The sequence below is a fragment of the Physeter macrocephalus genome, chromosome 1 (genome assembly GCF_002837175.3).
Source record: "Physeter macrocephalus isolate SW-GA chromosome 1, ASM283717v5, whole genome shotgun sequence".
In the NCBI taxonomy this organism is placed as follows: Eukaryota; Metazoa; Chordata; class Mammalia; order Artiodactyla; family Physeteridae; genus Physeter; species Physeter macrocephalus.
In genome coordinates, this window is record NC_041214.2 from 65,483,425 (window position 1) to 65,507,077 (window position 23,653).

The 23,653-nt window shown below is 40.3% G+C and overlaps 1 protein-coding gene across 8 annotated transcripts in view; it reads left to right on the top strand.

The window, feature by feature from the left end:
* FNDC3B (fibronectin type III domain containing 3B) overlaps positions 1-23,653 on the top strand; it is a 386,791-nt gene that overhangs the window by 204,891 nt on the left and 158,247 nt on the right. For all 8 annotated transcript variants that reach the window (XM_055083800.1, XM_055083804.1, XM_055083816.1 and 5 more), the window contains 2 exons: positions 7,808-8,051; positions 11,416-11,703. In XM_055083800.1, the coding sequence (XP_054939775.1) occupies positions 7,808-8,051; positions 11,416-11,703 (532 nt within the window). The remainder of the gene's footprint in view (positions 1-7,807; positions 8,052-11,415; positions 11,704-23,653) is intronic.

Below are 23,653 nucleotides of genomic sequence, written 5' to 3' on the forward strand. Positions count from 1 at the left end.
AAAATACAAAAAAAACATAAGTGTTTTTAAGATGTCCATTTTAGTTCTTGGACTCAAAATTGCACCCCCCCCTCCCTCCCCCGCCACTTCCCCCCATAGCTCTCTGACCTTGTGTGCGTTAGCTTAACTTTACTGAGCTTCATTCCTTTTCTCTCTCAAATGGGGATAACTGTATTTGCCTCCCAGGGTTGTTGGGAAGATTTAGTGAGGTGGTAATATTAATAGTAGTAATTGCTAGGTAAAGTTTATCTATTATGTATCAGTTACTGTTCCAGGACCTTAACATGTTGCCTTATTTCAGGTAGAAGATATTAAAGCAGAGCAGCAGGTATTCAATAAATATTGTTTGTATCTTGAATCCTTTCACATCTCTTAATAACCTATTTCTAACAGTTCATTATTTACATATTTATTTCACAGCATACCTAACTCCTGTATGATTCTTTACATAATGAAAACTTGGGAGTATAGACCAGAATGAAAATCTAGTTCTGCAGTTGAACTAGTTGTACATTTTAATCATGCTGTGCCTTGGTTTTCTCAGGTACAACGGGATGCTAATATCTAGTTCTCCAGTAGTTAAGGAAGTCACATGAGGTAACAGGTGACAGGCAGCTGGCAGACCACAGGCACTGGCTGTGACTTGCTTTCTCCTCTCCCTCCCTGCTGCCCCCATAAGCTCTCCCTCTTGCTGTTGCCCCCAGGCTATCTCATTTTGTTTTAACGGTTCTCTTGGTCATACTTCTAAAAACACTGGTGTAAGGAAGGCATACATTCTCTCGGTTTAACCTTTTGTGCCTCATTTTCTAGCCTCTCATCCATGTGTATAAGCCACTGGATAGCAAAGGATACTAGGCACGTAGAAGTTCCTCAGTAAATACTTATTGAGTAGAATAAAAGGACATGATAAAGATTCAAACTAGCTGCTGTTTGCCCTCAAGCTTTCTTCCTTAGCTAGAGGAAGGTGGCTGGGTTTTAGTCCAGGAGGATAAATGCATTCATTACTTTTTGAAGAGAGGGGCGGTGGGGGGTGTTGTTTGCTTTGTTTTTTGTTTTTGTTTTAAGCAGACAAGAATGGTAGAACTTAAGATAGGAGGCTCTGAGAGGTGGTATTTTAATTTGCAAGGGCCACCATAACAAAGTGTCATAGACTGGGCGGCTTAAACAACAGCAATTATTTCCTCACATTTCCTCAGGCTATCAGTTTGGTTTTTGTTTTGTTTTGTTTTGTTTTTACGGTACTTGGGCCTCTCACTGCTGTGGCCTCTCCCATTGCGGAGCTCCGGACGCGCAGGCTCAGCGGCCATGGCTCATGAGCCCAGCCGCTCCGCGGCATGTGGGATCCTCCCAGACCGGGGCACGAACCTGTGTCCCCTGCATTGGCAGGCAGATTCTTAACCACTGTACCACAAGGGAAGTCCACTATAGCCTTTTAGATTTTTGTATTTTGTTCCCAACTTTGCTTCACAATTTTAGTAGTATAGGAGATGACAGTTAATTAACATGATTTGGTGAGAAAGAGGTGAGAAATTAAGCTATATATATATATTTTAAACATCTTTATTGGAGTATAATTGCTTTACAGTGGTGTGTTCATCGGCAGGCGGACTCTCAACCACTGCGCCACCAGGGAAGCCCCAGAGAGGTGGTATTTAATTTGCAAAGGCCACCATAACAAAGTGTCATAGACTGGGCGGCTTAAACAACAGAAATTATTTCCTCACAGTTCCTCAGGCTATCAGTTTGGTTTCTTTTAAGGCCTCTCGTTGGCTTGTTGATGGCCTTCTTCCTTTGCTGTCCTCACATGGTCTTCCCTCTGCCTGCCTGTGTCCTAATTTCCTTTTCTTATATGGATATCAGTCATGTCTGATTAGGACCCACCCATATGACCTCATTTTACCATAATTACTTCATTAAAGGCCCTATCTCCAAATACAGTCACATGCTGAGGTACTGGGGGTTAGGACATAAATATATGAATTGGTGCGGGGCAGGGAGGAGGACACATAATTCCGTCCATAACAGGTGGCAACCTTGAGGACCTAGCACAATGATGTTTTCCAAGGATCTGTGCTCTCTGGAGAAGGTGAGTGTTCCGTTGAGTCACAGGGCTAGAAAAAAATCTAGATGAAGAATACTTGGTTTTCATTTCTGAAAAAACAGTACTTTGTTCTGATTTCTGAACAGAACTCACTAGGACTCAATCTAATTTTTCTCTTTATTTTTAGGCTAACTAGACAAATCTTAATGTTTAGCACCTATTTTTTTCCCACTTTTGAATATCCAGTGCTTAGCTCATAGTATATATCAGGAAATAGTTGTTGAATTGAATACAGGTGATTTTTCTGCCTCTGGACATTGTCCCAATTTCATTCACTCCAAAAAGAAATGAATTGTCTTTTCCTTGGTCGTTTATGAAGACTAAAGGCACATTTTTATTGTCTCAGGATTTTTAGACTGAACTCTTTCTGATGTCTGAATTCTTCTGCTACAGTAATATATTTCTTTATGAACCGTATATTTTAAACAAAGAATGTTATTGCCACCATTTCCTGAGTTGCTTATTATTTTGTGCATTATTATCGCTCCTCAGACTTTCTTATTCTTTGGAGGAACATAGGCATAATTTCCTTAGACATAGATCAAAACTGCATTTGATAATTAAATATGCTACAGTTTGTGTTGTGGAAGAACAATAAACAAAATACTCAGTACAAATTTTTTGATTTTTGTTTCTGATTATTTCAGAATATTTCATTTCATAAAAATATTTTTAGTCATAAGGTAGGCTAAGGAGCAGGTTTCCAAAAGTATCCCATCACACATGTACATGTAAATAGACTTCTTTCACAAATAACACAGAATAATTTAAGATAATTAAATATGGGACTATCAAACAGTTTTCATATATGCAGGCAGTTTGTGGTTTCAAGAAGCTACTTAGTTCTCTAACTGGAAATCCATTTTTTGGTGAATAGTAATTTATACTTAAGGTTTATTAATTTTTGTAATTAGTGGAAATATTTATTCTTATAAAATATAGTAGTAAAAAGATAAAGTTTCAGCTCTGTATCTCTTTTATTTTTGTTTTGTTTTTTTTCCCCTTGACTGGAATTCTTACTTTTGTTAGTGCTGTTTGCCCAACTTTTTTTTTAAGCACTTTAACAAGTCAGAAACTATATGATGAAATGAAAGTAATTTCTCTTCATTTTAACTACCCCTGTTTACAAGCCCAGGGTTGTTCTTCATATTTAGTGAGAGCCCTGTTCTTCTTGTACTACCTCAGTCAAGTCTGTATAGGCTGCTTGATCATTGGAAGTTTTACGTTGACTGAAATAATGAAGGTTGTAAGCTTCTAGAAAACAAATACTTCTGTGGCCCTTCCATTGTCTAGCACGGGATTGAAAGAAGGTTGTATGAGAGAGGGACATCTGGAATATGCCTTACTTTTTTCTTAATAGCTAGTGGCGGGGCGGAGGGAAAGAAGACACTATAGAAGAATGCATGTTTATATCAGATGGTAAGAAAAACCCATATTTATACTAAAATTATAAAAAATGTGCTACCATATTCATGCTCTGCATGTTAGACAAAATAGAAGATGCTTGAAATAAACAAATGGGACCTAATCAAACTTACAAGCTTTTTGCACAGCAAAGGAAACTATAAACAAAACAAAAAGACAACCTCTGGAAGGGGAGAAAATATTTGTAAATGATGCAACATACAAGGGCTTAACTTCCAAAATATACACACAGCTCATACAACTGAATAACAATAACAACAACAAAAAGCAAACAAAAACCCAATCAAAAAATGGGCAGAAGACCTAAATAGACATTTCTCCAAAGAAGACATACAGATGGCCAATAGGCACATGAAAAGATGTTCAACATCATTAATTGTTAGAGAAATGCAAATCAAAACTACAAAGAGGTATCACCTCACACTGGTCAGAATGGCCATCATTAAAAAGTCTGCAAATAACAAATGCTGGAGAGGGTGTGGAGAAAAGGGAACCCTCCTACACGGTTGGTGGGAATGTAAATTGGTGCAGCCACTATGGAGAACAGTATGGAGGTTCCTTAAGAAACTAAAAATAGAGTTGCCATATGATCCAGCAATCCCACTGCTGGGCATATATCTGGAGAAAACTGTAATTTGAAAAGATACATGGACCCCAGTGTTCACAGTAGCACTATATACAGTAGCCAAAACATGGAATCAACCTAAATGTCCATCGACAGATGAATGGATAAAGACGGTGTGGTGTATATATATATATATATATATATATATATATATATATATATATATACAGTGGAATACTAGTCAGCCAAAAAAAAAGAATGAAATAATGCCATTTGCAGCAACATGCATGGACCTAGAGATTATCATACTAAGTGAAGTAAGCCAGACAAAGACAAATATCGTATGATATCACTTATATGTGAAATCTAAAATAGAATACAAATAAACTTACTTACAGAACAGAAGAAGACTCAGGCATAGAAAACAAACTTGTGGTTACCATAGGGGAAAGAGGGGGTGGTGGAGGAGGGATAAATTAATTAGGGTTTTGGGATTAGCAGATACAAACTATTGAGTTGAGCAAAAAGTTCATCCGGTTTTCCCGTAAGCAGGCTCGAGTAGCACTTAGTTGTCTTTAACTTCATTCAAAACGATGTTAGAGGGCTTCCCTGGTAGCACAGTGGTTGGGAGTCCGCCTGCCGATGCAGGGGACACGGGTTCGTGCCCCGGTCTGGGAGCATCCCACATGCCGCGGAGCGGCTGGGCCCATGAGCCATGGCCGCTGAGCCTGTGCGTCCGGAGCCTGTGCTCCGCAACGGGAGAGGCCGCAGCGGTGAGAGGCCCGCGTACCACACACACGCAAAAAAACCCAATGTTAGGTTGTATTGTGACAGCTGTCATATCAGCGTGCATTAAAAAAAAAAAACATCGAAATTGGTGAGTTTTTGCATAGCCATTTTAATATTGAAGATGGAAGAAAAAGCAACATTGTCAGCATATTATGCTTTATTATTTCGAGAAAAGTAAAGATGCAACTTAAGCGCAAAAAATTTGTGCAGTGTATGGAGAAGGTACTGTGACTGATCGAATGTGTCAAAAGTGGTTTGCGAAGTTTCGCGCTGGAGATTTCTCACTGAACGGTGTTCCACTGTCAGGTAGATCAGTTGAAGTTGATAGCGATCAAATCGAGACATTAATTGAAAACAATCAACGTTATACCACGTAGGAAATAGCTGACATACTCAAAATATCCAAATCAAGCATTGAAAATCATTTGCACCAGCTTGGCTATTTGAATCGCTTTGATGTTTGGGTTCCACATAAATTAAGCGCAAAAAACCTTCTTGACCATATTTCCTCATGGGATTCTCTACTGAAACGTAACGAAAATGCTCTGTTTTTTAAAAAAATTGTGACAGGCAGTGAAAAGTGGATACTGTACAATAATGTGGAACGGAATGAGATTGTGGGGCAAGCGAAATGAGCCACCACCAACCACACCAAAGGCCGGTCTTCATCCAAAGAAGGGGATGTTGTATATATGGTGGGATTGGAAGGGAGTCCTCTATTATGAGCTCCTTCCAGAGAACCAAAGGATTAATTCCAACAAGAACTGCTCCCAAGTAGACCAACTGGAAGCAGCACCTGACGAAAAGCATCTGGAATTAGTCAAGAGAAAATGCAGAATCTTCCATCAGGATAATGCAAGACCGCATGTTTCTTTGATGACCAGGCAAAAACTGTTACAGCTTGGCTGGGAAGTTCTGATTCATCCTCCGTATTCACCAGACATTGTACCTTCAGATTTCCATTTATTTCAGTCTTTACAAAATTCTCTTAATGGAAAAAATTTCAGTTCCCTGGAAGACTGTAAAAGGCACCTGGAAAAGTTCTTTGCTCAAAAAGATAAAAAGTTTTGGGAAGATGGGATTATGAAGTTGCCTGAAAAATGGCAGAAGGTAGTGGAACAAAACAATGAATACGTTGTTCAATAAAATTCTTGGTAAAAATGAAAAATGTCTTTTATTTTTACTTAAAAACCAAAGGAACCTTTTGGCCAACCCAATGCTATATATAAAATAGATAAACAACAAGGTCCTACTGTATAGAACTGGGAACTATATTCAATATCCTGTAATAAACTATAATGGAAAAGAATACATATATACACATGTATAACTGAATCACTACTGTACAACAGAAACTAACACAACATTGCAAATCAACTATAATTCAATAAAGAAAAAAACAGAAGATGCTTTGATGATAATTATTAGTGTATACATTAGAATTTCTAGTGTCATGGTTTAAGCACCATTTCACATATACCTGTAACTTAGCAGCCTAAATGAGGCTAATGTGATTAACTTGCCAAGGCCAGGAAGAGGTTACATTTAATAAAGAATATGTAAAAAGCTACATCCTGAGCTTTAGTAGGGAGTATGACTCAGAATCCTAATTTTAAGGAGTTAATATTGCTTTATTAATAAACTATTAACATAGTAGTTAATTCTGAAGCTATTATATTAATAGGTTCATTAATAAACTAAGATTTTTTCCTTAACATAAAGATTAATGGCTATTAATTAAAATTAAACCTATCTTGTTCACTGAAGTACAGACTAATGTTGATAAACTTGCCATTTTGTCTCAAGCAGTATTTTAAAAAACAAAGCTTAGTATAATTTTTTATTAGAATGCTCTAGACTTGATTAAGTCATTTTATTTTGGCCTATAATCAGCCTCCTGATGTAATGAGAAGTCTATTTCAATACACAACTTTAATTTTCAGGTTTTTTTGGTTTTTTTTTTTTTAAACAAAATTTCCTATCAGTGTATGTACCTGATTGTCTTAAGCTAGATTAGGCCATCTGGTGGCTTTGGAAGCCTGGTTCCGGCTTCCAAGTTTATTCTTGTGGCGTCATTGTCCCCTTCTTTGCAGGGCCCTAATGCAGGGGCCATGCTCTCACCTGTCCCAGCCCTCCCAGTTCTTTGAGGTCCCTGAAGCCTGCTCTGATTCTGCCATTTCATGTTCTTGTTCTTTGTACCCCATAGCTTTACCTTTGGATTATGGTTTCTGTTGTATTTTTTCTTATCTTGTGTCTCAACAAATTGTTTGCTACTAGAGCAGGTAGCGTACAGTTGGGCACAGAGGCAATAAATATTGGCTTTGTACTGCCTTATGTTACCTTCCTTGGTTGAATTTTTTAAAAATCATTTGAAGAAAGTATAGACAGAATGTTGATTGGCTCACTCTGCACACAGCAGGTCCCCGGTCATAATGTCTCCTTCACAACACTCGGTACATCGTCAGGACATCTTGGGAGCAAAGGTGTCCTCGATTCGGGATTGCTCAAGTGTTTGAAGGGTGGGGATCCCTCATTTCATCCACAACCTTGGTTCCAGATTAAATGGCCTTTAGGTACTATTATGGGTTCTGAAGTTAATGTTACCTTGGTTTCCTAAAGCCCCAGTGTCATGGAACTGTGCTTGCTAAAGCAGGAATGGGGTTGGGTGTTATGGGGCAGACGTGGAAGCTCAGCCCTCTAAGGCATGTTTACATGGCCCAGAAAGTCTCTTCTTTCTGGAAAACCACCAGCTAAAATTCATTTAACTAGCTGAATTAGAGAATCAGAATTCAACATGCACTAATTTTCTTTTTTTTCCTATGGAGGAGAGAAGATTACAGTTAAAGAAGGAAGTAATTAAATACCATATACATTCACAGGATATTTACTAATAATACGTACTACATTCTTTCTGCTGTTTTCTTTAGGTGATTGAAGACAATACTGGAGTCCGCCGGGTGGTGGTCACACCCCAGTCTCCTGAGTGCTACCCCCCAAGCTACCCCTCGGCCATGTCTCCAACCCATCACCTACCCCCCTACCTGACTCACCACCCGCATTTTATTCATAACTCACACACAGCTTACTACCCACCTGTTACTGGACCTGGAGATATGCCGCCTCAGTTTTTTCCTCAGCATCATCTTCCCCCTACAATATACGGCGAACAAGGTGAGTAGATTGCGGGCATCAGGAGCTGTTGGAACTGGTTACAACATTTAAGTAGCTTAAGAGAGCTTGTGAGCAGCTTTGTTTCCTCTGTAATAAACACGGTAGAGGAGGTTCTATCTGCTGTATAAAGCTCATGGGAAATTCCTAACTTTCTTTGTCCTGAATTGTGTCTTGCAACTCCTTCTTTCTTTATATGTTTTCAAATTCTGCCTTCATCCCACCCCACAGAGAGCAGGTAGTGGGAGAGCCACTTCTTATTTCAGAAAAGAGGCAATAACCTATCATATGTTCCCATGTCCTGATAACATATTTTTATGTGAGCGTGGCCCAAGACAGAACTGCAGCACATTATTTCTTAGGCATCCATATGGTTTAGCAGTAGACGGGAATTTACAAAGGGTTTTGTGCCCCTTTTCCAATGATAGAAGACTGCGAGGTCTTGGTAAACTTTGGGTTTCTTGGATGCTCTGTTGCAATCTTGGCGAACTCAAAATCCCCTGTTGATGTGGTCTTCCTGAACGCTGTTTTTAGTTTAAGAATAGCCATTAGTGCAGCCACAGTTTCCCTGGTTGTTAGGCAAATATTTACCTTGAAATGAAAAAGAGTCTAAGAGATACCGACGTTATTTCTTTTTAGTTTTGGCCTTGGTGTTGGTTTAGTCTAAAGCCCTTCTCTATCAAAATGGATACTAAGAAACCAGATAAGTGAGGATAAAATTAGACTTCAACCTCTAGGACTTTGCAAAGGGATTTTCTTCTGTGTCTGACTATGAATTGAAGTGTTTTATTGTTTCAAACACTTATTACATTGGTTTACAGATAAATTGTATGAGAAATGCCTGTTAGTATTGGAGGAAGTTATCACCTTACTTTCTCTCATCAATTTTATATATATATATATATATATATATGTTTCCCCCTGTATGTTTATATCACATTGGAAAATTTTCTTATTAACAAAAGAAAAATTTGAGATGGGTATTTTAAGTGAAATACCCTGTATCCTGTTGTAACTTAGGGATAGAATTTGATTTTTTGTAGTGTAGTAGTAGTAGTTAGAAAGAAATTTAATGTAATTCAAAAGGATCAGGTGCTATTATAATGGGGTATGGAGAGATGATAGCAAAAGACGAAATCAATACTTTAATTGCATGGAGGCATCAATAACTTCCTATTGCTAAAGTCTTTTTGCCTGGTAGCATAACACTCCAAAACATCAGAGACTGGGCATGTTCCATGAAAACATTTTTTTTTTTTTTTTTTTTTTTTTTTTTTTTTGTCGGTACGCGGGCCTCTCACCACCGTGGCCTCTCCTGCTGCGGAGCACAGGCTCCGGACGCGCAGGCCTAGTGGCCACGGCTCACGGGCCCAGCCGCTCCGCGGCATGTGGGATCCTCCCAGACCGGGGCACAAAGTCGTGTCCCCTGCATAGGCAGGCGGACTCCCAACCACTACGCCACCAGGGAAGCCCCATGAAAACATTCTGATAAAAACTGAAAAAATTCAGTTAATTAAGTATAGTTTTTTAAAAAGTATTCAGTACTCTGACACAGTACACATTAAGTATTTGAGCATTTGTCAGAGTTTTCTGGTTGGGTCTGAGCTTAATGACAGTGTGAAAAGCCTTGGCTACTGACTCATTGCTTGATGAAGAGTGTCGGACCTGCCTTATTTTAGCAGTCTTTTAGTAGGATGCCACGCAGTTACTGTTTTGTGAATGGTGTCTGTCCTCTGTAATTTTACACAACAGTATGATTTAAGTCATCGTTAGAATTAAGCAAAAAGAGAAATTATATTGTCTTCATTGAATAGGGTATTTTGGTTTAATTTCATTAAAATAACACAGAGCAATAATGTAAAATAAAAGTGCCTTCATTGATTCCAAATTAAGGAAAGCAGAAAACAAAAATCCTTTGCTTTATAAATAAAAAGACTTTTATGTATTGTCTTACCTTAGTTCTCAGTGTGCATATACCTAAAAGCAATTTAAACATTTAATTTCCCAAACCATGTGAGTTTAAAAAGTTCTTGACGTTTTAAAATATTATTCTATCAGTACCCATGGTGAATATTTTAAGTCTCAAGTGTAATGCATTGTGATATTTAAAGCCTTTTTACCATTCTTTTTGTATGTTTAGACATAATTTATTTGGGCATGCACTTTTTGAATAGGATTGTGTTTCTCTAGTGCAGATTGGTTATCTTGTAAAGATTTGCTTTTTAAAGGTCTTCCTCAAGCTATGTGAACAGAAAGAAAATGAAAAGTGGAGCTTTACCATTGAACAATTGAAACATGAGTCATTAAGTTATATAGGGTGAGCATACATTCCTGGTGTGCCTAGGACAGTGCTGGTTTAGGTCTCGTGTCAAGAGAAATAATTAGAAATGCTCCCTAATCACTCTCAGAAATACTCTGATTTGGATGGTAATTTATATGGTCACTCTGTGCATGTGGGGCCTTTTTTTCTTATAAACATGTGAGGACCCAGTGTCTGTGTTATACATTACCATTTTTATTAATGTCTAAATAGAATTTTTAATTGCTTAAAAAAATTAAATTTAAAATAAATGTTTTCCCCTAAGATCATGAGATTATTTTGCAGGCTCCCATTTTCTTTTGAGCCATGTAAAAATATGGATAGTGAAGCCAGGTGACATTCTACTAGTCAGTTTGTCTTGCCTCCTGATTACCCCAAAATACTAGTTTATGACTAGATTATTATGCTTGGCACCAGGTTGCAGAGATGGCTTATATTTATCACTACAAGATCTCCTTGAACATTTCCCCTGATTCTGTGAGCTTTAATTATTTTTAATGGAAATTTCTCATCTCTTCATTTTAGTAGGTTTTGTTCAAATGTTGGCTCTTCTAGATGGCACAAATAACTCCTTATATTCTAGTTGCTATATACTTTCTGATAGAAATGCTATTCTGTCCGTAAGGATAAGCATACTTTCAAGTATCTTGATTCTAAGAACACATTACTTAAGGGGGTATTTTATTTGTTAATTCTAACTTTTTTTGTATGTTGCAACTACTGGAAACAACTGACAGGCAAAATCAAGCTTAGTTATCTATTCAACTTAAATATGAACTCTTGGTGGACAGTAACCCTTCTTCAGTATTTCCCATAATTTCTGGAACATTTCTGAGCATACACTATAGTTTTTTAATGATTAATTATTCCTTTATTGGTTAGAAATGAATGGGAATATTTTAAACATATATAACATGCGTATCGCTTTTATACTGTATTTAGTAATATGTTAAACTTCTTCCTTCAGGCGTCAGGTCATTTGACCCTGTAATAATTTGTTATTGGAAACGTAGACTGAGCTTGCATTTGTCATAATCATCATTTTAGAAATTATACCACTCTATGGAATGTCGAGTTATATCACCCGAGAAGACCAGTACAGCAAGCCTCCGCACAAAAAGCTGAAAGACCGCCAGATTGACCGCCAGAATCGCCTCAACAGCCCTCCTTCTTCGATCTACAAGAGCAACTGCACAACCGTGTACAACGGCTACGGGAAGGGCCACAGTGGTGGTGGCGGCGGAGGCGGGGGAGGAGGCAGCGGTGGGCCGGGTGTTAAGAAAACAGAGCGGCGAGCAAGAAGCAGTCCGAAGTCAAGTGACGCAGACTTGCAAGGTAATGTTCAAAGACGTTTGCCGTGAAAGAGTGAGCCGCCGAGTTTTATGTCAGGGTGTTGCATGGCAGTTGGTCTTTCTGCTAGGAGTGATAGGGTAGACCTTATCTTTTGCTTAGCAAGGACAGGATGTATCATGTCTTTTCTATTACTATTTCCTGGCAGAAGTGCTACTTCTTCGATCACACGTGCTGTGTCACGTTCTACTTAATCTCATTAACAAGTACCTGAAAGTGTTTTCACGTTAGCTTACTTCCGTTGTTTCATTCTAAGTAGACAAATGTGGAAGAGATCCTAAGTAAAACAGGTAAACTTTCTAAGAAGTGTAGGGCTAGTTTAAATCTCAAAATAGTTATACCTCATAAAACCAGATGTAATTACTTCCATACTGAAGTGAAATTTATCACCGTGTAAGGGAATATATTTCTGTCTCCCTCATCAGTTATTGTTTTCAGTGCCATCTTTGGCATCCTGCATGAAGTATTCATAGACCAAGGATGAGAAGGAAGAATTAGGGGCACCACATATAGATGGAGAGACATCAGTTCAAAAGGGCATTTGTTTCTTTGTAGATTAGTCTTCTGGCTGTAGATCAATTAATATGGAAAGAAGGTGTGTGTTCTTTAAATGAAGCTTTTAGGTAAGACTTAGACACAACCTGTTCTTATGCCACAGGAGTTAAAAACAAGCTTTTTATATAGGTATATGTAGAAGGCTGACTTAAGGGAAGCAAAAGAAGAACATTTTGATAAGCTAGGTGAGATAACAGAAATAAACAAAGACATGTGAAAGACGAGGTAAGAACGGATTATAACACTATTAAATACACTCCTTCCTTATCGGACCTCATCCAGGTAGAAACCGGCATTGTGTATGTGAGAATGTGTTTGTGAATGAAAAAGACAGAATTAGTGTGTGGTTGATTGTGTAGGGAAGACTGGCCTCTGTCAGGGCAGAGGAAAATTAGGTAAAACCAGACACTGGCATCAGCATTTCCTCCCGTGTTGTTCATATGAGTGAACTATAGCACGAAAAAGAGCAATAATGGGCTTCCTGGGTGGCGCGGTGGTTGAGAGTCCGCCTGCCGATGCAGGGGACAAGGGTTCGTGCCCCGGTCTGGGAGGATCCCACATGCCGCGGAGCGGCTGGGCCCGTGAGCCATGGCCGCTGAGCCTACGCGTCCGGAGCCTGTGCTCCGCAACGGGAGAGGCCACAGCAGTGAGAGGCCCGCGTACCGCAAAAAAAAAAAAAAAAGAGCAATAGTAAGATACAATGAAAAGTGAACAGTAATTTCTCTGTGAGATACAGGTGCTTTTAATTTTGTTCTTTATTCTTTTCTGTATTTTCCAAGTTTTATTTAATTACCATGCATTATTATTATAATTATTAAACAAAACATAAACAAGTATATAAGAGTGACCCAAGGGGCTTTCCTGGTGGCGCAGTGGTTGAGAGTCCGCCTGCCGATGCAGGGGACATGGGTTCGTGCCCCGGTCCTTGAAGATTCCACATGCCGCGAAGCGGCTGGGCCCGTGAGCCATGGCCTCTGAGCCTGTGCGTCCGGAGCCTGTGCTCCGCAACGGGAGAGGCCACAACAGTGAGAGGCCCACGTACTGCAAAAAAAAAAAAGAGTGACCCAAGATTTAAGAGGTTTTCAAACAGCTCCTAGTGGAAAGTGCTGTGTCTGCCGTATAAAATGATTTTTAGTCAAATAATACTATAATTTCTAAGTCTGAAATTCAGTTATTAGCAAGTTATAATTTTAAATCATGGGCATTTAAGAGAGAATTCACACACAAAAAAATGAGAAATAGGTTTTCCTAAGGAGAATTTTAGTCTACAGAAAAGAGAAAAAGAATGATAAGCTGTCCTCAGAGAGCTTATGAAGTTTGAACTTCCTTGATTACTTGATTCATTCTTTAATACTTTTTGTTCTGCCTTGCATCAAAAAAGATTTAAGGCAGATGAAATAAATAAATATAATAGAGGCAGATAAAATAAATTTGAGTAAGATCTAAGAGGCAGAGAGACAATAAGAGAAGGGAAATAAGATGAAGCAGGGTTGAAGTTAGCATACAAAATTAGTGTAGTTATGAATTACCTGGCAAAAGTAAACCTTCCTTATATATGCAATTATTTCCTTTTACATATACCTAAATGTGTAAGCTGCCCTATACTTTAATATTCTCATAGCTGTAAGAGAGGAAATGGATTTGCATTGAAATCAACGCTGAAATGTTTGCTAATGTACATATGTTTACAAGCATTTTGGCATTTTACATTATGACAGAGAGTATAATTATTCTGAGCACCTTAAGCTCTTTGCTGTTGTGTAGAAAACATGTTATTGTGTTGGTAACAGTGAGATCTTTTTCGCTATGGGCTTCTGGGAGTGTGTGTTTCACAATGAAGAGTTAGAAAATATTTTTATCTCACCTTCAGTTCAAACTTGGTGTATTATTCCTTTTCTTTTCTTTTTTTTTTTTAAATCAATTAATTAATTAAAGAAAATATTTTTATCTCACCTTCAGTTCAAACTTGGTGTATTATTCCTTTTCTTTTTTTTTTTTAAATCAATTAATTAATTTATTTATTTTTGGCTGTGTTGGGTCTTCGTTTCTGCACGAGGGCATTCTCCAGTTGCGGCGAGTGGGGGCCACTCTTCATCGCGGTGCACGGGCCTCTCACTATCGCGGCCTCTCTTGCTGCGGAGCACACGCACCAGACTCGCAGGCTCAGTAGCCAAGGCTCACGGGCCCAGTTGCTCCGCGGCATGTGGGATCCTCCCAGATCAGGGGTCGAACCCGTGTCCCCTGCATTGGCAGGCAGACTCTCAACCACTGCGCCACCAGGGAAACCCTGTTCCTCTTCTCGTCACAGTATTTGCCTACTCAAAATCATTCCAAGTGCTACTCTTCACATGGTTTAGCCATGCAATATAGAATCAGATGGGGTATTATTTTATGTACTCTAACGCATTCCAATAAGGATCTGAGGGGGTTTACATGTTGGATAAAAAAATAACCATTTGCTGACATGAATTGAAAACTTAACATCCTGACAAAAAAATACACATGGGGCTTCCCTGGTGGCGCAGTGGTTGAGAGCCCGCCTGCCGATGCAGGGGATACAGGTTTGTGCCCCGGTCCGGGAGGATCCCACATGCCACGGAGCGGCTAGGCCCGTGAGCCATGGCCGCTGAGCCTGCGCTTCTGGAGCCTGTGCTCTGCAATGGGAGAGGCCACAACAGTGAGAGGCCCACATACCGCAAAAAAACAAAAAAAACAAAAAAAACAAAAAAAAAACAACACATGGATGTTTGGAGCAGCTTTATTCGTAATTGCCAAAACTTGGAAGCAACCAAGATGTCCTTCAGTAAGTAAATGGATAAATAAACTGGTTCATCCACACATGGAGTATTACTCAGCACTAAGAAGAAATGAGCTATCTAGCTATAAAAGACATGGAGCCACCTTAAATACATGTTACTAAGTGAAACAAGCCAGTCTGAAAAGGCTACATACTGTATGATTCCAACTACCAATAGGAAAAGGCAAAACTATGGAGGCAGTGAAAAGATTCATAGATGTCAGGGGTTGGGGGAGTGAGGATTGAATAGGCAGAGCACAGAGGATTTTTAGGGCAGTGAAACTACTCTGTCTGATACTGTAATGGTGGGTACATATCACATACATTGGTCAAAACCCATACAGTGTACAACACCAAGAGTTACATACACCCTAACATAAACTATGGACTTGGTAATGGTGGCGTGTCAATGTAGGTACATCAATTGTAACAAATGTACCGCTCTGGCATGGACATGATAGGTGCGGCAGGCTCCGTGCATGTGGTGGGTGGGGTGTATAAGGGCCTTCTTTGCATCTGCTCAGTTTTGCTCTGCAATTAAAACTGCTCTGAAAAGTAATCTATAAAAAAATAAATATCTGAGGAAACTGAGGACAAATAAGACGAAGACACGAGTAAGGTTGTACATAAAGAATCCCAAAGAGTTGCTTGATGTAGGCCATGTATTTGGCTTTGAGCCTCCAGGTTGTCGAAGCAAAGAGGAAAACCTGAATCAGGTGGAATAGGTGAACAAAAGCACCTCTTGTTCCTGGAGTCCATAATGTTGTTCATAATGGTTCAGCCCTGTCTGCCTCAGAACGTGATTGTTGACTGAAAGGATCCCAGAAGGCTTCTTCTGCCTTCTTGTACGTAAATGGCAACATTCTCCAGGGTATCTTTTTGCTTGAAGGTACTGCAACTGACTTCTGTACCCAGGAAGTAAGTTTCTCAAATAATTCTTAAGTTTACAGTGCCATCTGATTAATTCTAGTATGTTGATCTGTTTACATTCGTATGTAGTTCGCACAAGATTAGGGTTTATACTTAACCATGACGTACAGGTTGTGGTATCTTTCTACATTCTACTTAAGATGCCCACATTTGCCAGAGGCGGCCAACTTTTAATCTCAGAATTCCCTAGTTTTTGAGGGAATCTACTTGAATTACTTACCGCCTTTTTAACCACTTAGAAAATACAAACGTAAAAGGAAAAGGGCAAACTTCAAATTTGTACCTGGTCCTGTGATAAGCAAACAAATTATGTTAATCTAAACAAATAAATATATTAAAAAGATGGAGATTGATTAATTACTCTCTGGAATCTTGGTTCTCTTGTTTGTACTTCAGAAACACTGGTGGAACTTCCAAAAAATGCAGACCCCTAACCCTCATTTCAGACCTGCTAAACCAGAATCTCTTCAGCTGATCTGGCTTCATGTTTTTTTATTAAACTTCCACTGAGAATGATGGCCAGCCAGGTAGAGAACTACTGTTCTGATATCAAGGATGGTTACAGAAGGTGTGGTTTGCTAGTCTGTATACGATGTGAGGTAGGAACTTTAGCTCACCACCCTCTCCCCACCTCCTAGGACCGTGTGTGGCACATAGTATGTACTTAGTAAATATTGTGGAATGAACCCTGTGTTCTTAACTGCCCTGTTCTCTAAAACAAGCCATCTGCTCTGCAGCCAACCCCTCCTTTCATTTACTGCTGGTACCTTCAGGAAAACAGCTTAGGCAGGACAAAGTCTACAGTACCATCAGGGAAATGTAGGATTCTAGTTTTCTTGTACACCTTGGAGTTGATGGTGTGGTGTGGGCAGAGAACAGTTGGGGCTTTGGTATCAGACACACTTGGCTTAGAATCAGGTTTTGTCACTTGCTGACTATTTGCTTTTAGTATTCCCTGACTCTCTGTATCCTCATCTGTAAAATGGGTATTTTAATTCCCAATATTAAATATTAAAAGTAGTCTATCTCTGTTCTTAACGCCTCAGTATAATGGTCACCCTTGTTACTTGAATATTCTTCTCATCTCCCCCCTGTAATCTTAGGATCAACTCTCATCAAGATATATGCCCTTCTCAAAACAAGTATCTCTATGTGCCCCTGCACCCCTTTCTCCCCCTCCCGCCATCCGATGCCATCTCTCTTGCCTTCATGCCCTCGCCCTGCAACTCCTTCCCCTGTAAGCCAGAACTGGCTTCCTTCTGCTTAAACTTGTCTTCATTTTGAAAGCTCAACCCTGTACTCCTGGACCTCTACCTCTGAAAGCTGCATCCAGGCTCTCTGAGAGAGATTGCTACTGGGGTAAAAATGTGCTGCCTACCCAGAGGTGCCAGATTTCACACATCTTCTCATCACCCCATCAGGGACACTTAAAGTTCCGAGTGAGCGAGAACTCTGGATACCCTCTTGGGACATCCGTTCTAATGAACTCTGTCTTTGGCATCTCCTCATACATTTTTTAGAAACCTGAGTTAGGATTTCCTATGCTCAGTCTGAGAAGGACCACCTTATGTCTTAAGAAATGGGATTATCCATCTTCCTCTCCATCCCATCCTCTGATTACGGCCGCAGCTACATCAGATCTGAACGTGCTGTTTCCCTCCTTAAGGAACCTCCAGGGTGGTCCCCATTGTCCAGAGAATAAAGTCTAAGCTGCTTGATGCTCACCTTCCCAAGTACTTTAGAGTTCCCCACCAGCTGCCCAAAGTTTTGCCCTATTTCAAGACTATGCCTCATCTTCTCTTCTCGGCTTTTCCTTCCAGTCCCTCTGTCTAGTATACTCCAACTCAGCCCTTCGAGAGCCAGCTCAAATATCATCTCTTTCTGTGAAGACTGTCTGTCTCCCCGAGGCATGATAATGGCAGATTGATTAGGGGAAAATATTTCAAGAAAATTTCCCTTCTCTTTCTTTTCCTTAACTAGCATTTGATTTTAGATCAGTGCCTGAGCACCATGTCCATAGTTGTTCAAGGACAGGATGGCAGAATTTGTCCTTGTGTGCAGAATGTTGTGCAAGAAGAGCTGGGCCTTGAGCCTCTTCTATGGCCCAAACCAAGTTAAGATTGTCATGTTCCTTTTATCAGAGAGGCTACAGAAGTTTCTGTTGCTCTTCATTGAGTGAGAGGGAAGTTTCATCCTTCCATTTTATCCTTGGTAAAAACCGAAGCATATAATATCAAGGAAGTTACTCAGAGGATACAGTTTTGTAACTGAAATCCCCTAGTTTTCAGCCAGCGCTGTAGTCCCTGTGTCATATTGATATATCCTCAGAAAGGAGAATTAGGTTATCTGCTAGTACTGTTTTAGAAATGATTATGTGAAGCCAGAGTGAAAAACGAAAACTTTGGTGAGGATCCACTGTCTGATAATATGAAAACACTTAAGCAACCCCATTAATAATGGGTGGGGGGTTGTTTGGGTAGGGGAAGGAGAGAAAGAAAGAACTTCAAGAGTGTTTATAAGTCACAGTCTCCAAACACCTTTTGTGTGTGTGTGTGTGTGTGTGTGAAAGTATTTTGTGTGTGCAGTTGATACTGCTGACCTTTACCTCATCCCTGGGTTTATCTTTTTCACTCATTACTTGAACATTTTAAAACCTTAATGGATTTGTAAGATAACAGTTGTTTGTGTTTTAGATAACTTGATACATAACAAGTCATTTCACTAGGCCTCAGTTTCCCTTTCAGTAAAATGAGCAGGTGAGTTAAAGTCAGTGATTTTCAAAATCTTATCAATGAACAGGTCTTCCTTTTTCAAAAAATCTCATGTGGATCCCCAATGAAATACAGTATCCTTCCTCCCCCACTACCATCTCTCTCCCTCTCTTTCTCTCTCTCTCTCTGTCTCTCTCTCTCTCTCTCTCTCTCACATACACATACGCAGGCATTGTAACAGCAGATAGAGTTGGTGCTGCTGTGCTTGGGGTGGGAGATATGGGCACTTGTCATCCACAGAGCTTTCCTCACCCTCGCTTAGAATCTGGCTATTCAGTCCCAGGCCACAGCTTCATCGCCATCTAGGAGCTTGTAAGACATGTGCCCTCCTGGCCTGCCCCAGACCTGCTGGATTACAGTTGGTGGTGGAGGTGGGACCCAGCAACCTGGGTTTTGTTGAGCTCTCCAGGTGGTAATCAGGCACAGTAACATTTGAAAACCCCTGGCCCGGTGAATGCCAAGCAATTTTGAAGGAAGATTTTTAAATGAGGGGTATGGGAGGCATTCCGTTTAAACACTCGTTTTAAGTTGAGGCTTATTCCTTTTGTAGTACCTGTATAATGATAAGCATATACGGGAGGTGGGAGAGTCCCTTTTATGTTGCTAATGTATAAGTAGTAGTTTACGTGAAGACGTCTAGAACTTACAGTGCCGTATGGGAAAACATTGGGACAAAATGATAAGAATTCCAAATATAGAAGAAGATGAAGATACAGCATACTTTTGGCATTTGACCTTTGGAATTGTTGACAATCCAGAGATTCAGTTACACTGTTGATAAAATTCCATCACATATAATGATAGTTTCTGATTGTAACATTGAAAGCTGGTGGCAAAAGCATTATTATTGTGCTTTTCTCCTTCTGACCCCCAGTAGTAGTATTCCTTATTACCAGGTTTTTGTGTTCTGATTTCTTCTCAGATGGCCCTCCCTGACATTTTTTGTCTTTCTACATTTTGCTATTACTGGTCAGAAACCAGAATCTGACCCCAATATCTATGTACTGAAATTAGCAGGAAAGTTTATTCATTCTGCAGATAAGAATTGCTGTAGTGAGGGTGAGGATGGCCTTTTCCTCCGGAGGTCTGAGATTATGAGCATTTGTGGGTCCTTGGAGGCTATCTCTTGCTGGGTGGCTTGGCTCTGGGAGGGGTGGCTGCATCCACCTGTGCAGAGCTGACAGTCGTTTCCTTTGTTTGGAAGGACAAGCCTACTGTTAATAAGGTCTGGAATGTGAGGAGTCAAGGCAGATTCTCTTTTGGAGTCTCTTTTGGTCCTGGCTCCCCATGAGAGAGAACACTGGTGCTTTTCTGTTTACAATAAGGTGTTTAGTGGGGCTTTCACACTTCATAAGTCCCTCATTTCTTCTTTCACCTGCAGCTTTTTCTCTCATGAGCACATACCTCCTAGGCATACTCAGACTGGGTGTTTTGGAAGAGAGTTTACTTGTGCAGGGGGCAGGGGTCCTTTCTCTCGGTGTGGGTGCTTTCCACACTGCATTTGAAAATGTACAGTTTCTAGTTGGATTTTCATTATTGCTTCATCTCAAGTCTTTGGTGATGATAAATCCCGTGTGTTTTCACCTGTCTGCAGCTGCATATGAATCCTGTGCATGGCAAAAATATCAAGAAAACATGAAAAAAAAAAATGAGCTCAAGTCAGTGGAATTTACCCATTCTTCTGCCAAGTACAGTCTGAAAAGTGAAAATAGTCCAGACAAACCCAAATGACTTTTATTTTTTTAAAGAGACAATGTGGACCCTCGGATCGAGATGCAAGATACTCTCATTTTGGCAGGAAACTGGGCAATTAACACCCTTACTTCCATTTCAGACGTAGATTGCCAGATCCATCCCCTAGTCTCGAAGGCCCCTGAGTGATGCTGGGAGAGGTCTGAGCAGGTTTCCAGGCCTTGCAACAACTGCCTCCGTGTGGGATGGAAGGGAGGGAGGCTTGGGGACAGAAGGCTGTTTTCAGGGGGAGGGTGCCGCTCACTGACATGTGCTTTCTGACCTGGGCACTATATCCTCTGAGGGCCGGAGCTGGGGAAATCCAGCAATGAACAACTTTTTTCAGTAAGACCCCACTGTTCTGATATTTTTTTTCCTTCCAGAGGCATTGACGTTCCTGATACAAAGGCAAAACCTGTGGCTCAACAAAGAGGAAAATGTGGTGGCCCAAATTTTTGCTAATGAGTAGAGTGTATAGCTGTCTTTATCAAGTTCCATCACTTATCTTTTTGCCTTTTGCCCTTCCCTCCTGTATTTCTGTTGCAATCTGGAATGTTTTAAAGATGTTAACTGCATGGTTCTCTCAACAGACAGGGTGAGATATTTTTGTCATGTCAGTTTAAGAAGTCTTAACGCCTTAAATCATACTTGAAGCTTCCCATTTTTCACTTATGTATAAAAAGACAGACAACATGCAAAAATTTTTTTGAGTTTTCTCTTGCAGTGAATGTTCACCAGAAGATTGAGGGCAGAATTTTGATTCGTTTCTACCATATGTAGTACTTAACTCTGTGAACCCATATTATTTTCTCTGCCTTTTTTGCTTTCTTGGGAACTGATCATAGAGGCATTTAGATGACATCAGAACCCATGTGGGTAAAATACATGTCATCCCAAAGAACCCTTTAAACAGCAGGTATAAGTGATGACATGGTTTGTTTCTGGTACATATATAACCTTCAATTTGATTGAATTGAAACTTTTACATGTTATTCTCTCATTTAGCTAAGTTGAATTCTGAATTTAACTGGGTCAAAGGGCATCATCACAAATGCGCCATACTTAGAAGCAAAATGACATACCAGTCAGGACCTTGCAGATCGGGGCTTAGTCCCGCCTCTGCCCCTTGTGAACCTCGGGCCTTTGGGGAAGATAGTTCATCTCTTAGAGCTTCAGTTTCTTCATGTCTGTATAAAATGGGGACCATTAATAGCACCTATTTCAGAAGGCTGTCATGAGTTCTTAATACAATTTTAGAGGCACTAAGTGCTTTAGAAATGTTAAAGAATATGGATAAAGAAAGACCATGCCATTTTTCTGCTTAAGAGAACTGCCTCATGTGGGTCATGTTAACAGAACCCCCGGCCTGGGAGCACACCCCCTGGAGTGCTGCAGGACAGGGCCTCCTGTGTTCTGAGTCAGTGTTGAGTAACTTTCAGTGCCAAGGATTTGAGAGATGAGGGGAGTCAGAGGGGCATCCAGTCCTAAGAAAAGACCGTGACCGTCTACCACCAACAGCCTGGTAAATCCTGGGCAAGAATAAAATTCAGTTCCCTCCTTATCTCTCCTCTACCTCTTCTCTGGGCTGGATTCTCTTGTGAGGCTGAGCAGTAGAGCCTAATGGGCCAGCTTGATTCTGTGTCTGAACCTTCTCAACACACGGCTTTAAATTACTTTGCTAGGTGTTAGAAGTGCTGCAAAAGGAGGAGTAGCTGGAGATGACTTGGGCAAGCCACGACTTCTCTATATTTTGCTAACACTCATATTACTTGCTGTAGGGCCGTTAGTCAACCCAGACGGATAAGCTTGCTAGGAAAGCCACTAAATTTCAAGCTCTTTCACAGTTCTTCCTAATACCTCAGAAGTCATACACGTCCACATTCTGTTGGTCGCATATTGTACCTACTGATACGGTGTGGAAGGCGTCTACCCCGAGGTGGGATGATGGTGGGGTGAGGTAGGGGAGGGGTCATCTCAGAGGCTGGCCACCACATGGTGTGTGGAGTTGGGGACCATGCCTATTAATACTCCATCTGAAATAGTCTCGGCATTTATGATGGAATTTTGGCAACTTTCCAGCTGTTATGTCAACATTGATTTTGTCACTACATCTCCTGTGGAATGGTCCTCTAGGATTCCTGTATGTAAGTGCTATTTGAAGAGGCAGGGTATCGAATCTCTGTTTTTTTTTATTTTTTTGTTTTTTGGTTTTTTTGGTTTTGTTTTTTTAAGATGTTGGGGGTAGGAGTTTATTAATTAATTTATTTATTTTTGCTGTGTTAATATTCTCATAGCTGTAAGAGAGGAAATGGATTTGCATTGAAATCAACGCTGAAATGTTTGCTAATGTACATATGTTTACAAGCATTTTGGCATTTTACATTATGACAGAGAGTATAATTATTCTGAGCACCTTAAGCTCTTTGCTGTTGTGTAGAAAACATGTTATTGTGTTGGTAACAGTGAGATCTTTTTCGCTATGGGCTTCTGGGAGTGTGTGTTTCACAATGAAGAGTTAGAAAATATTTTTATCTCACCTTCAGTTCAAACTTGGTGTATTATTCCTTTTCTTTTCTTTTTTTTTTTTAAATCAATTAATTAATTAATTTATTTTTGGCTGTGTTGGGTCTTCGTTTCTGCACGAGGGCATTCTCCAGTTGCGGCGAGTGGGGGCCACTCTTCATCGCGGTGCACGGGCCTCTCACTATCGCGGCCTCTCTTGCTGCGGAGCACACGCACCAGACTCGCAGGCTCAGTAGCCAAGGCTCACGGGCCCAGTTGCTCCGCGGCATGTGGGATCCTCCCAGATCAGGGGTCGAACCCGTGTCCCCTGCATTGGCAGGCAGACTCTCAACCACTGCGCCACCAGGGAAACCCTGTTCCTCTTCTCGTCACAGTATTTGCCTACTCAAAATCATTCCAAGTGCTACTCTTCACATGGTTTAGCCATGCAATATAGAATCAGATGGGGTATTATTTTATGTACTCTAACGCATTCCAATAAGGATCTGAGGGGGTTTACATGTTGGATAAAAAAATAACCATTTGCTGACATGAATTGAAAACTTAACATCCTGACAAAAAAATACACATGGGGCTTCCCTGGTGGCGCAGTGGTTGAGAGCCCGCCTGCCGATGCAGGGGATACAGG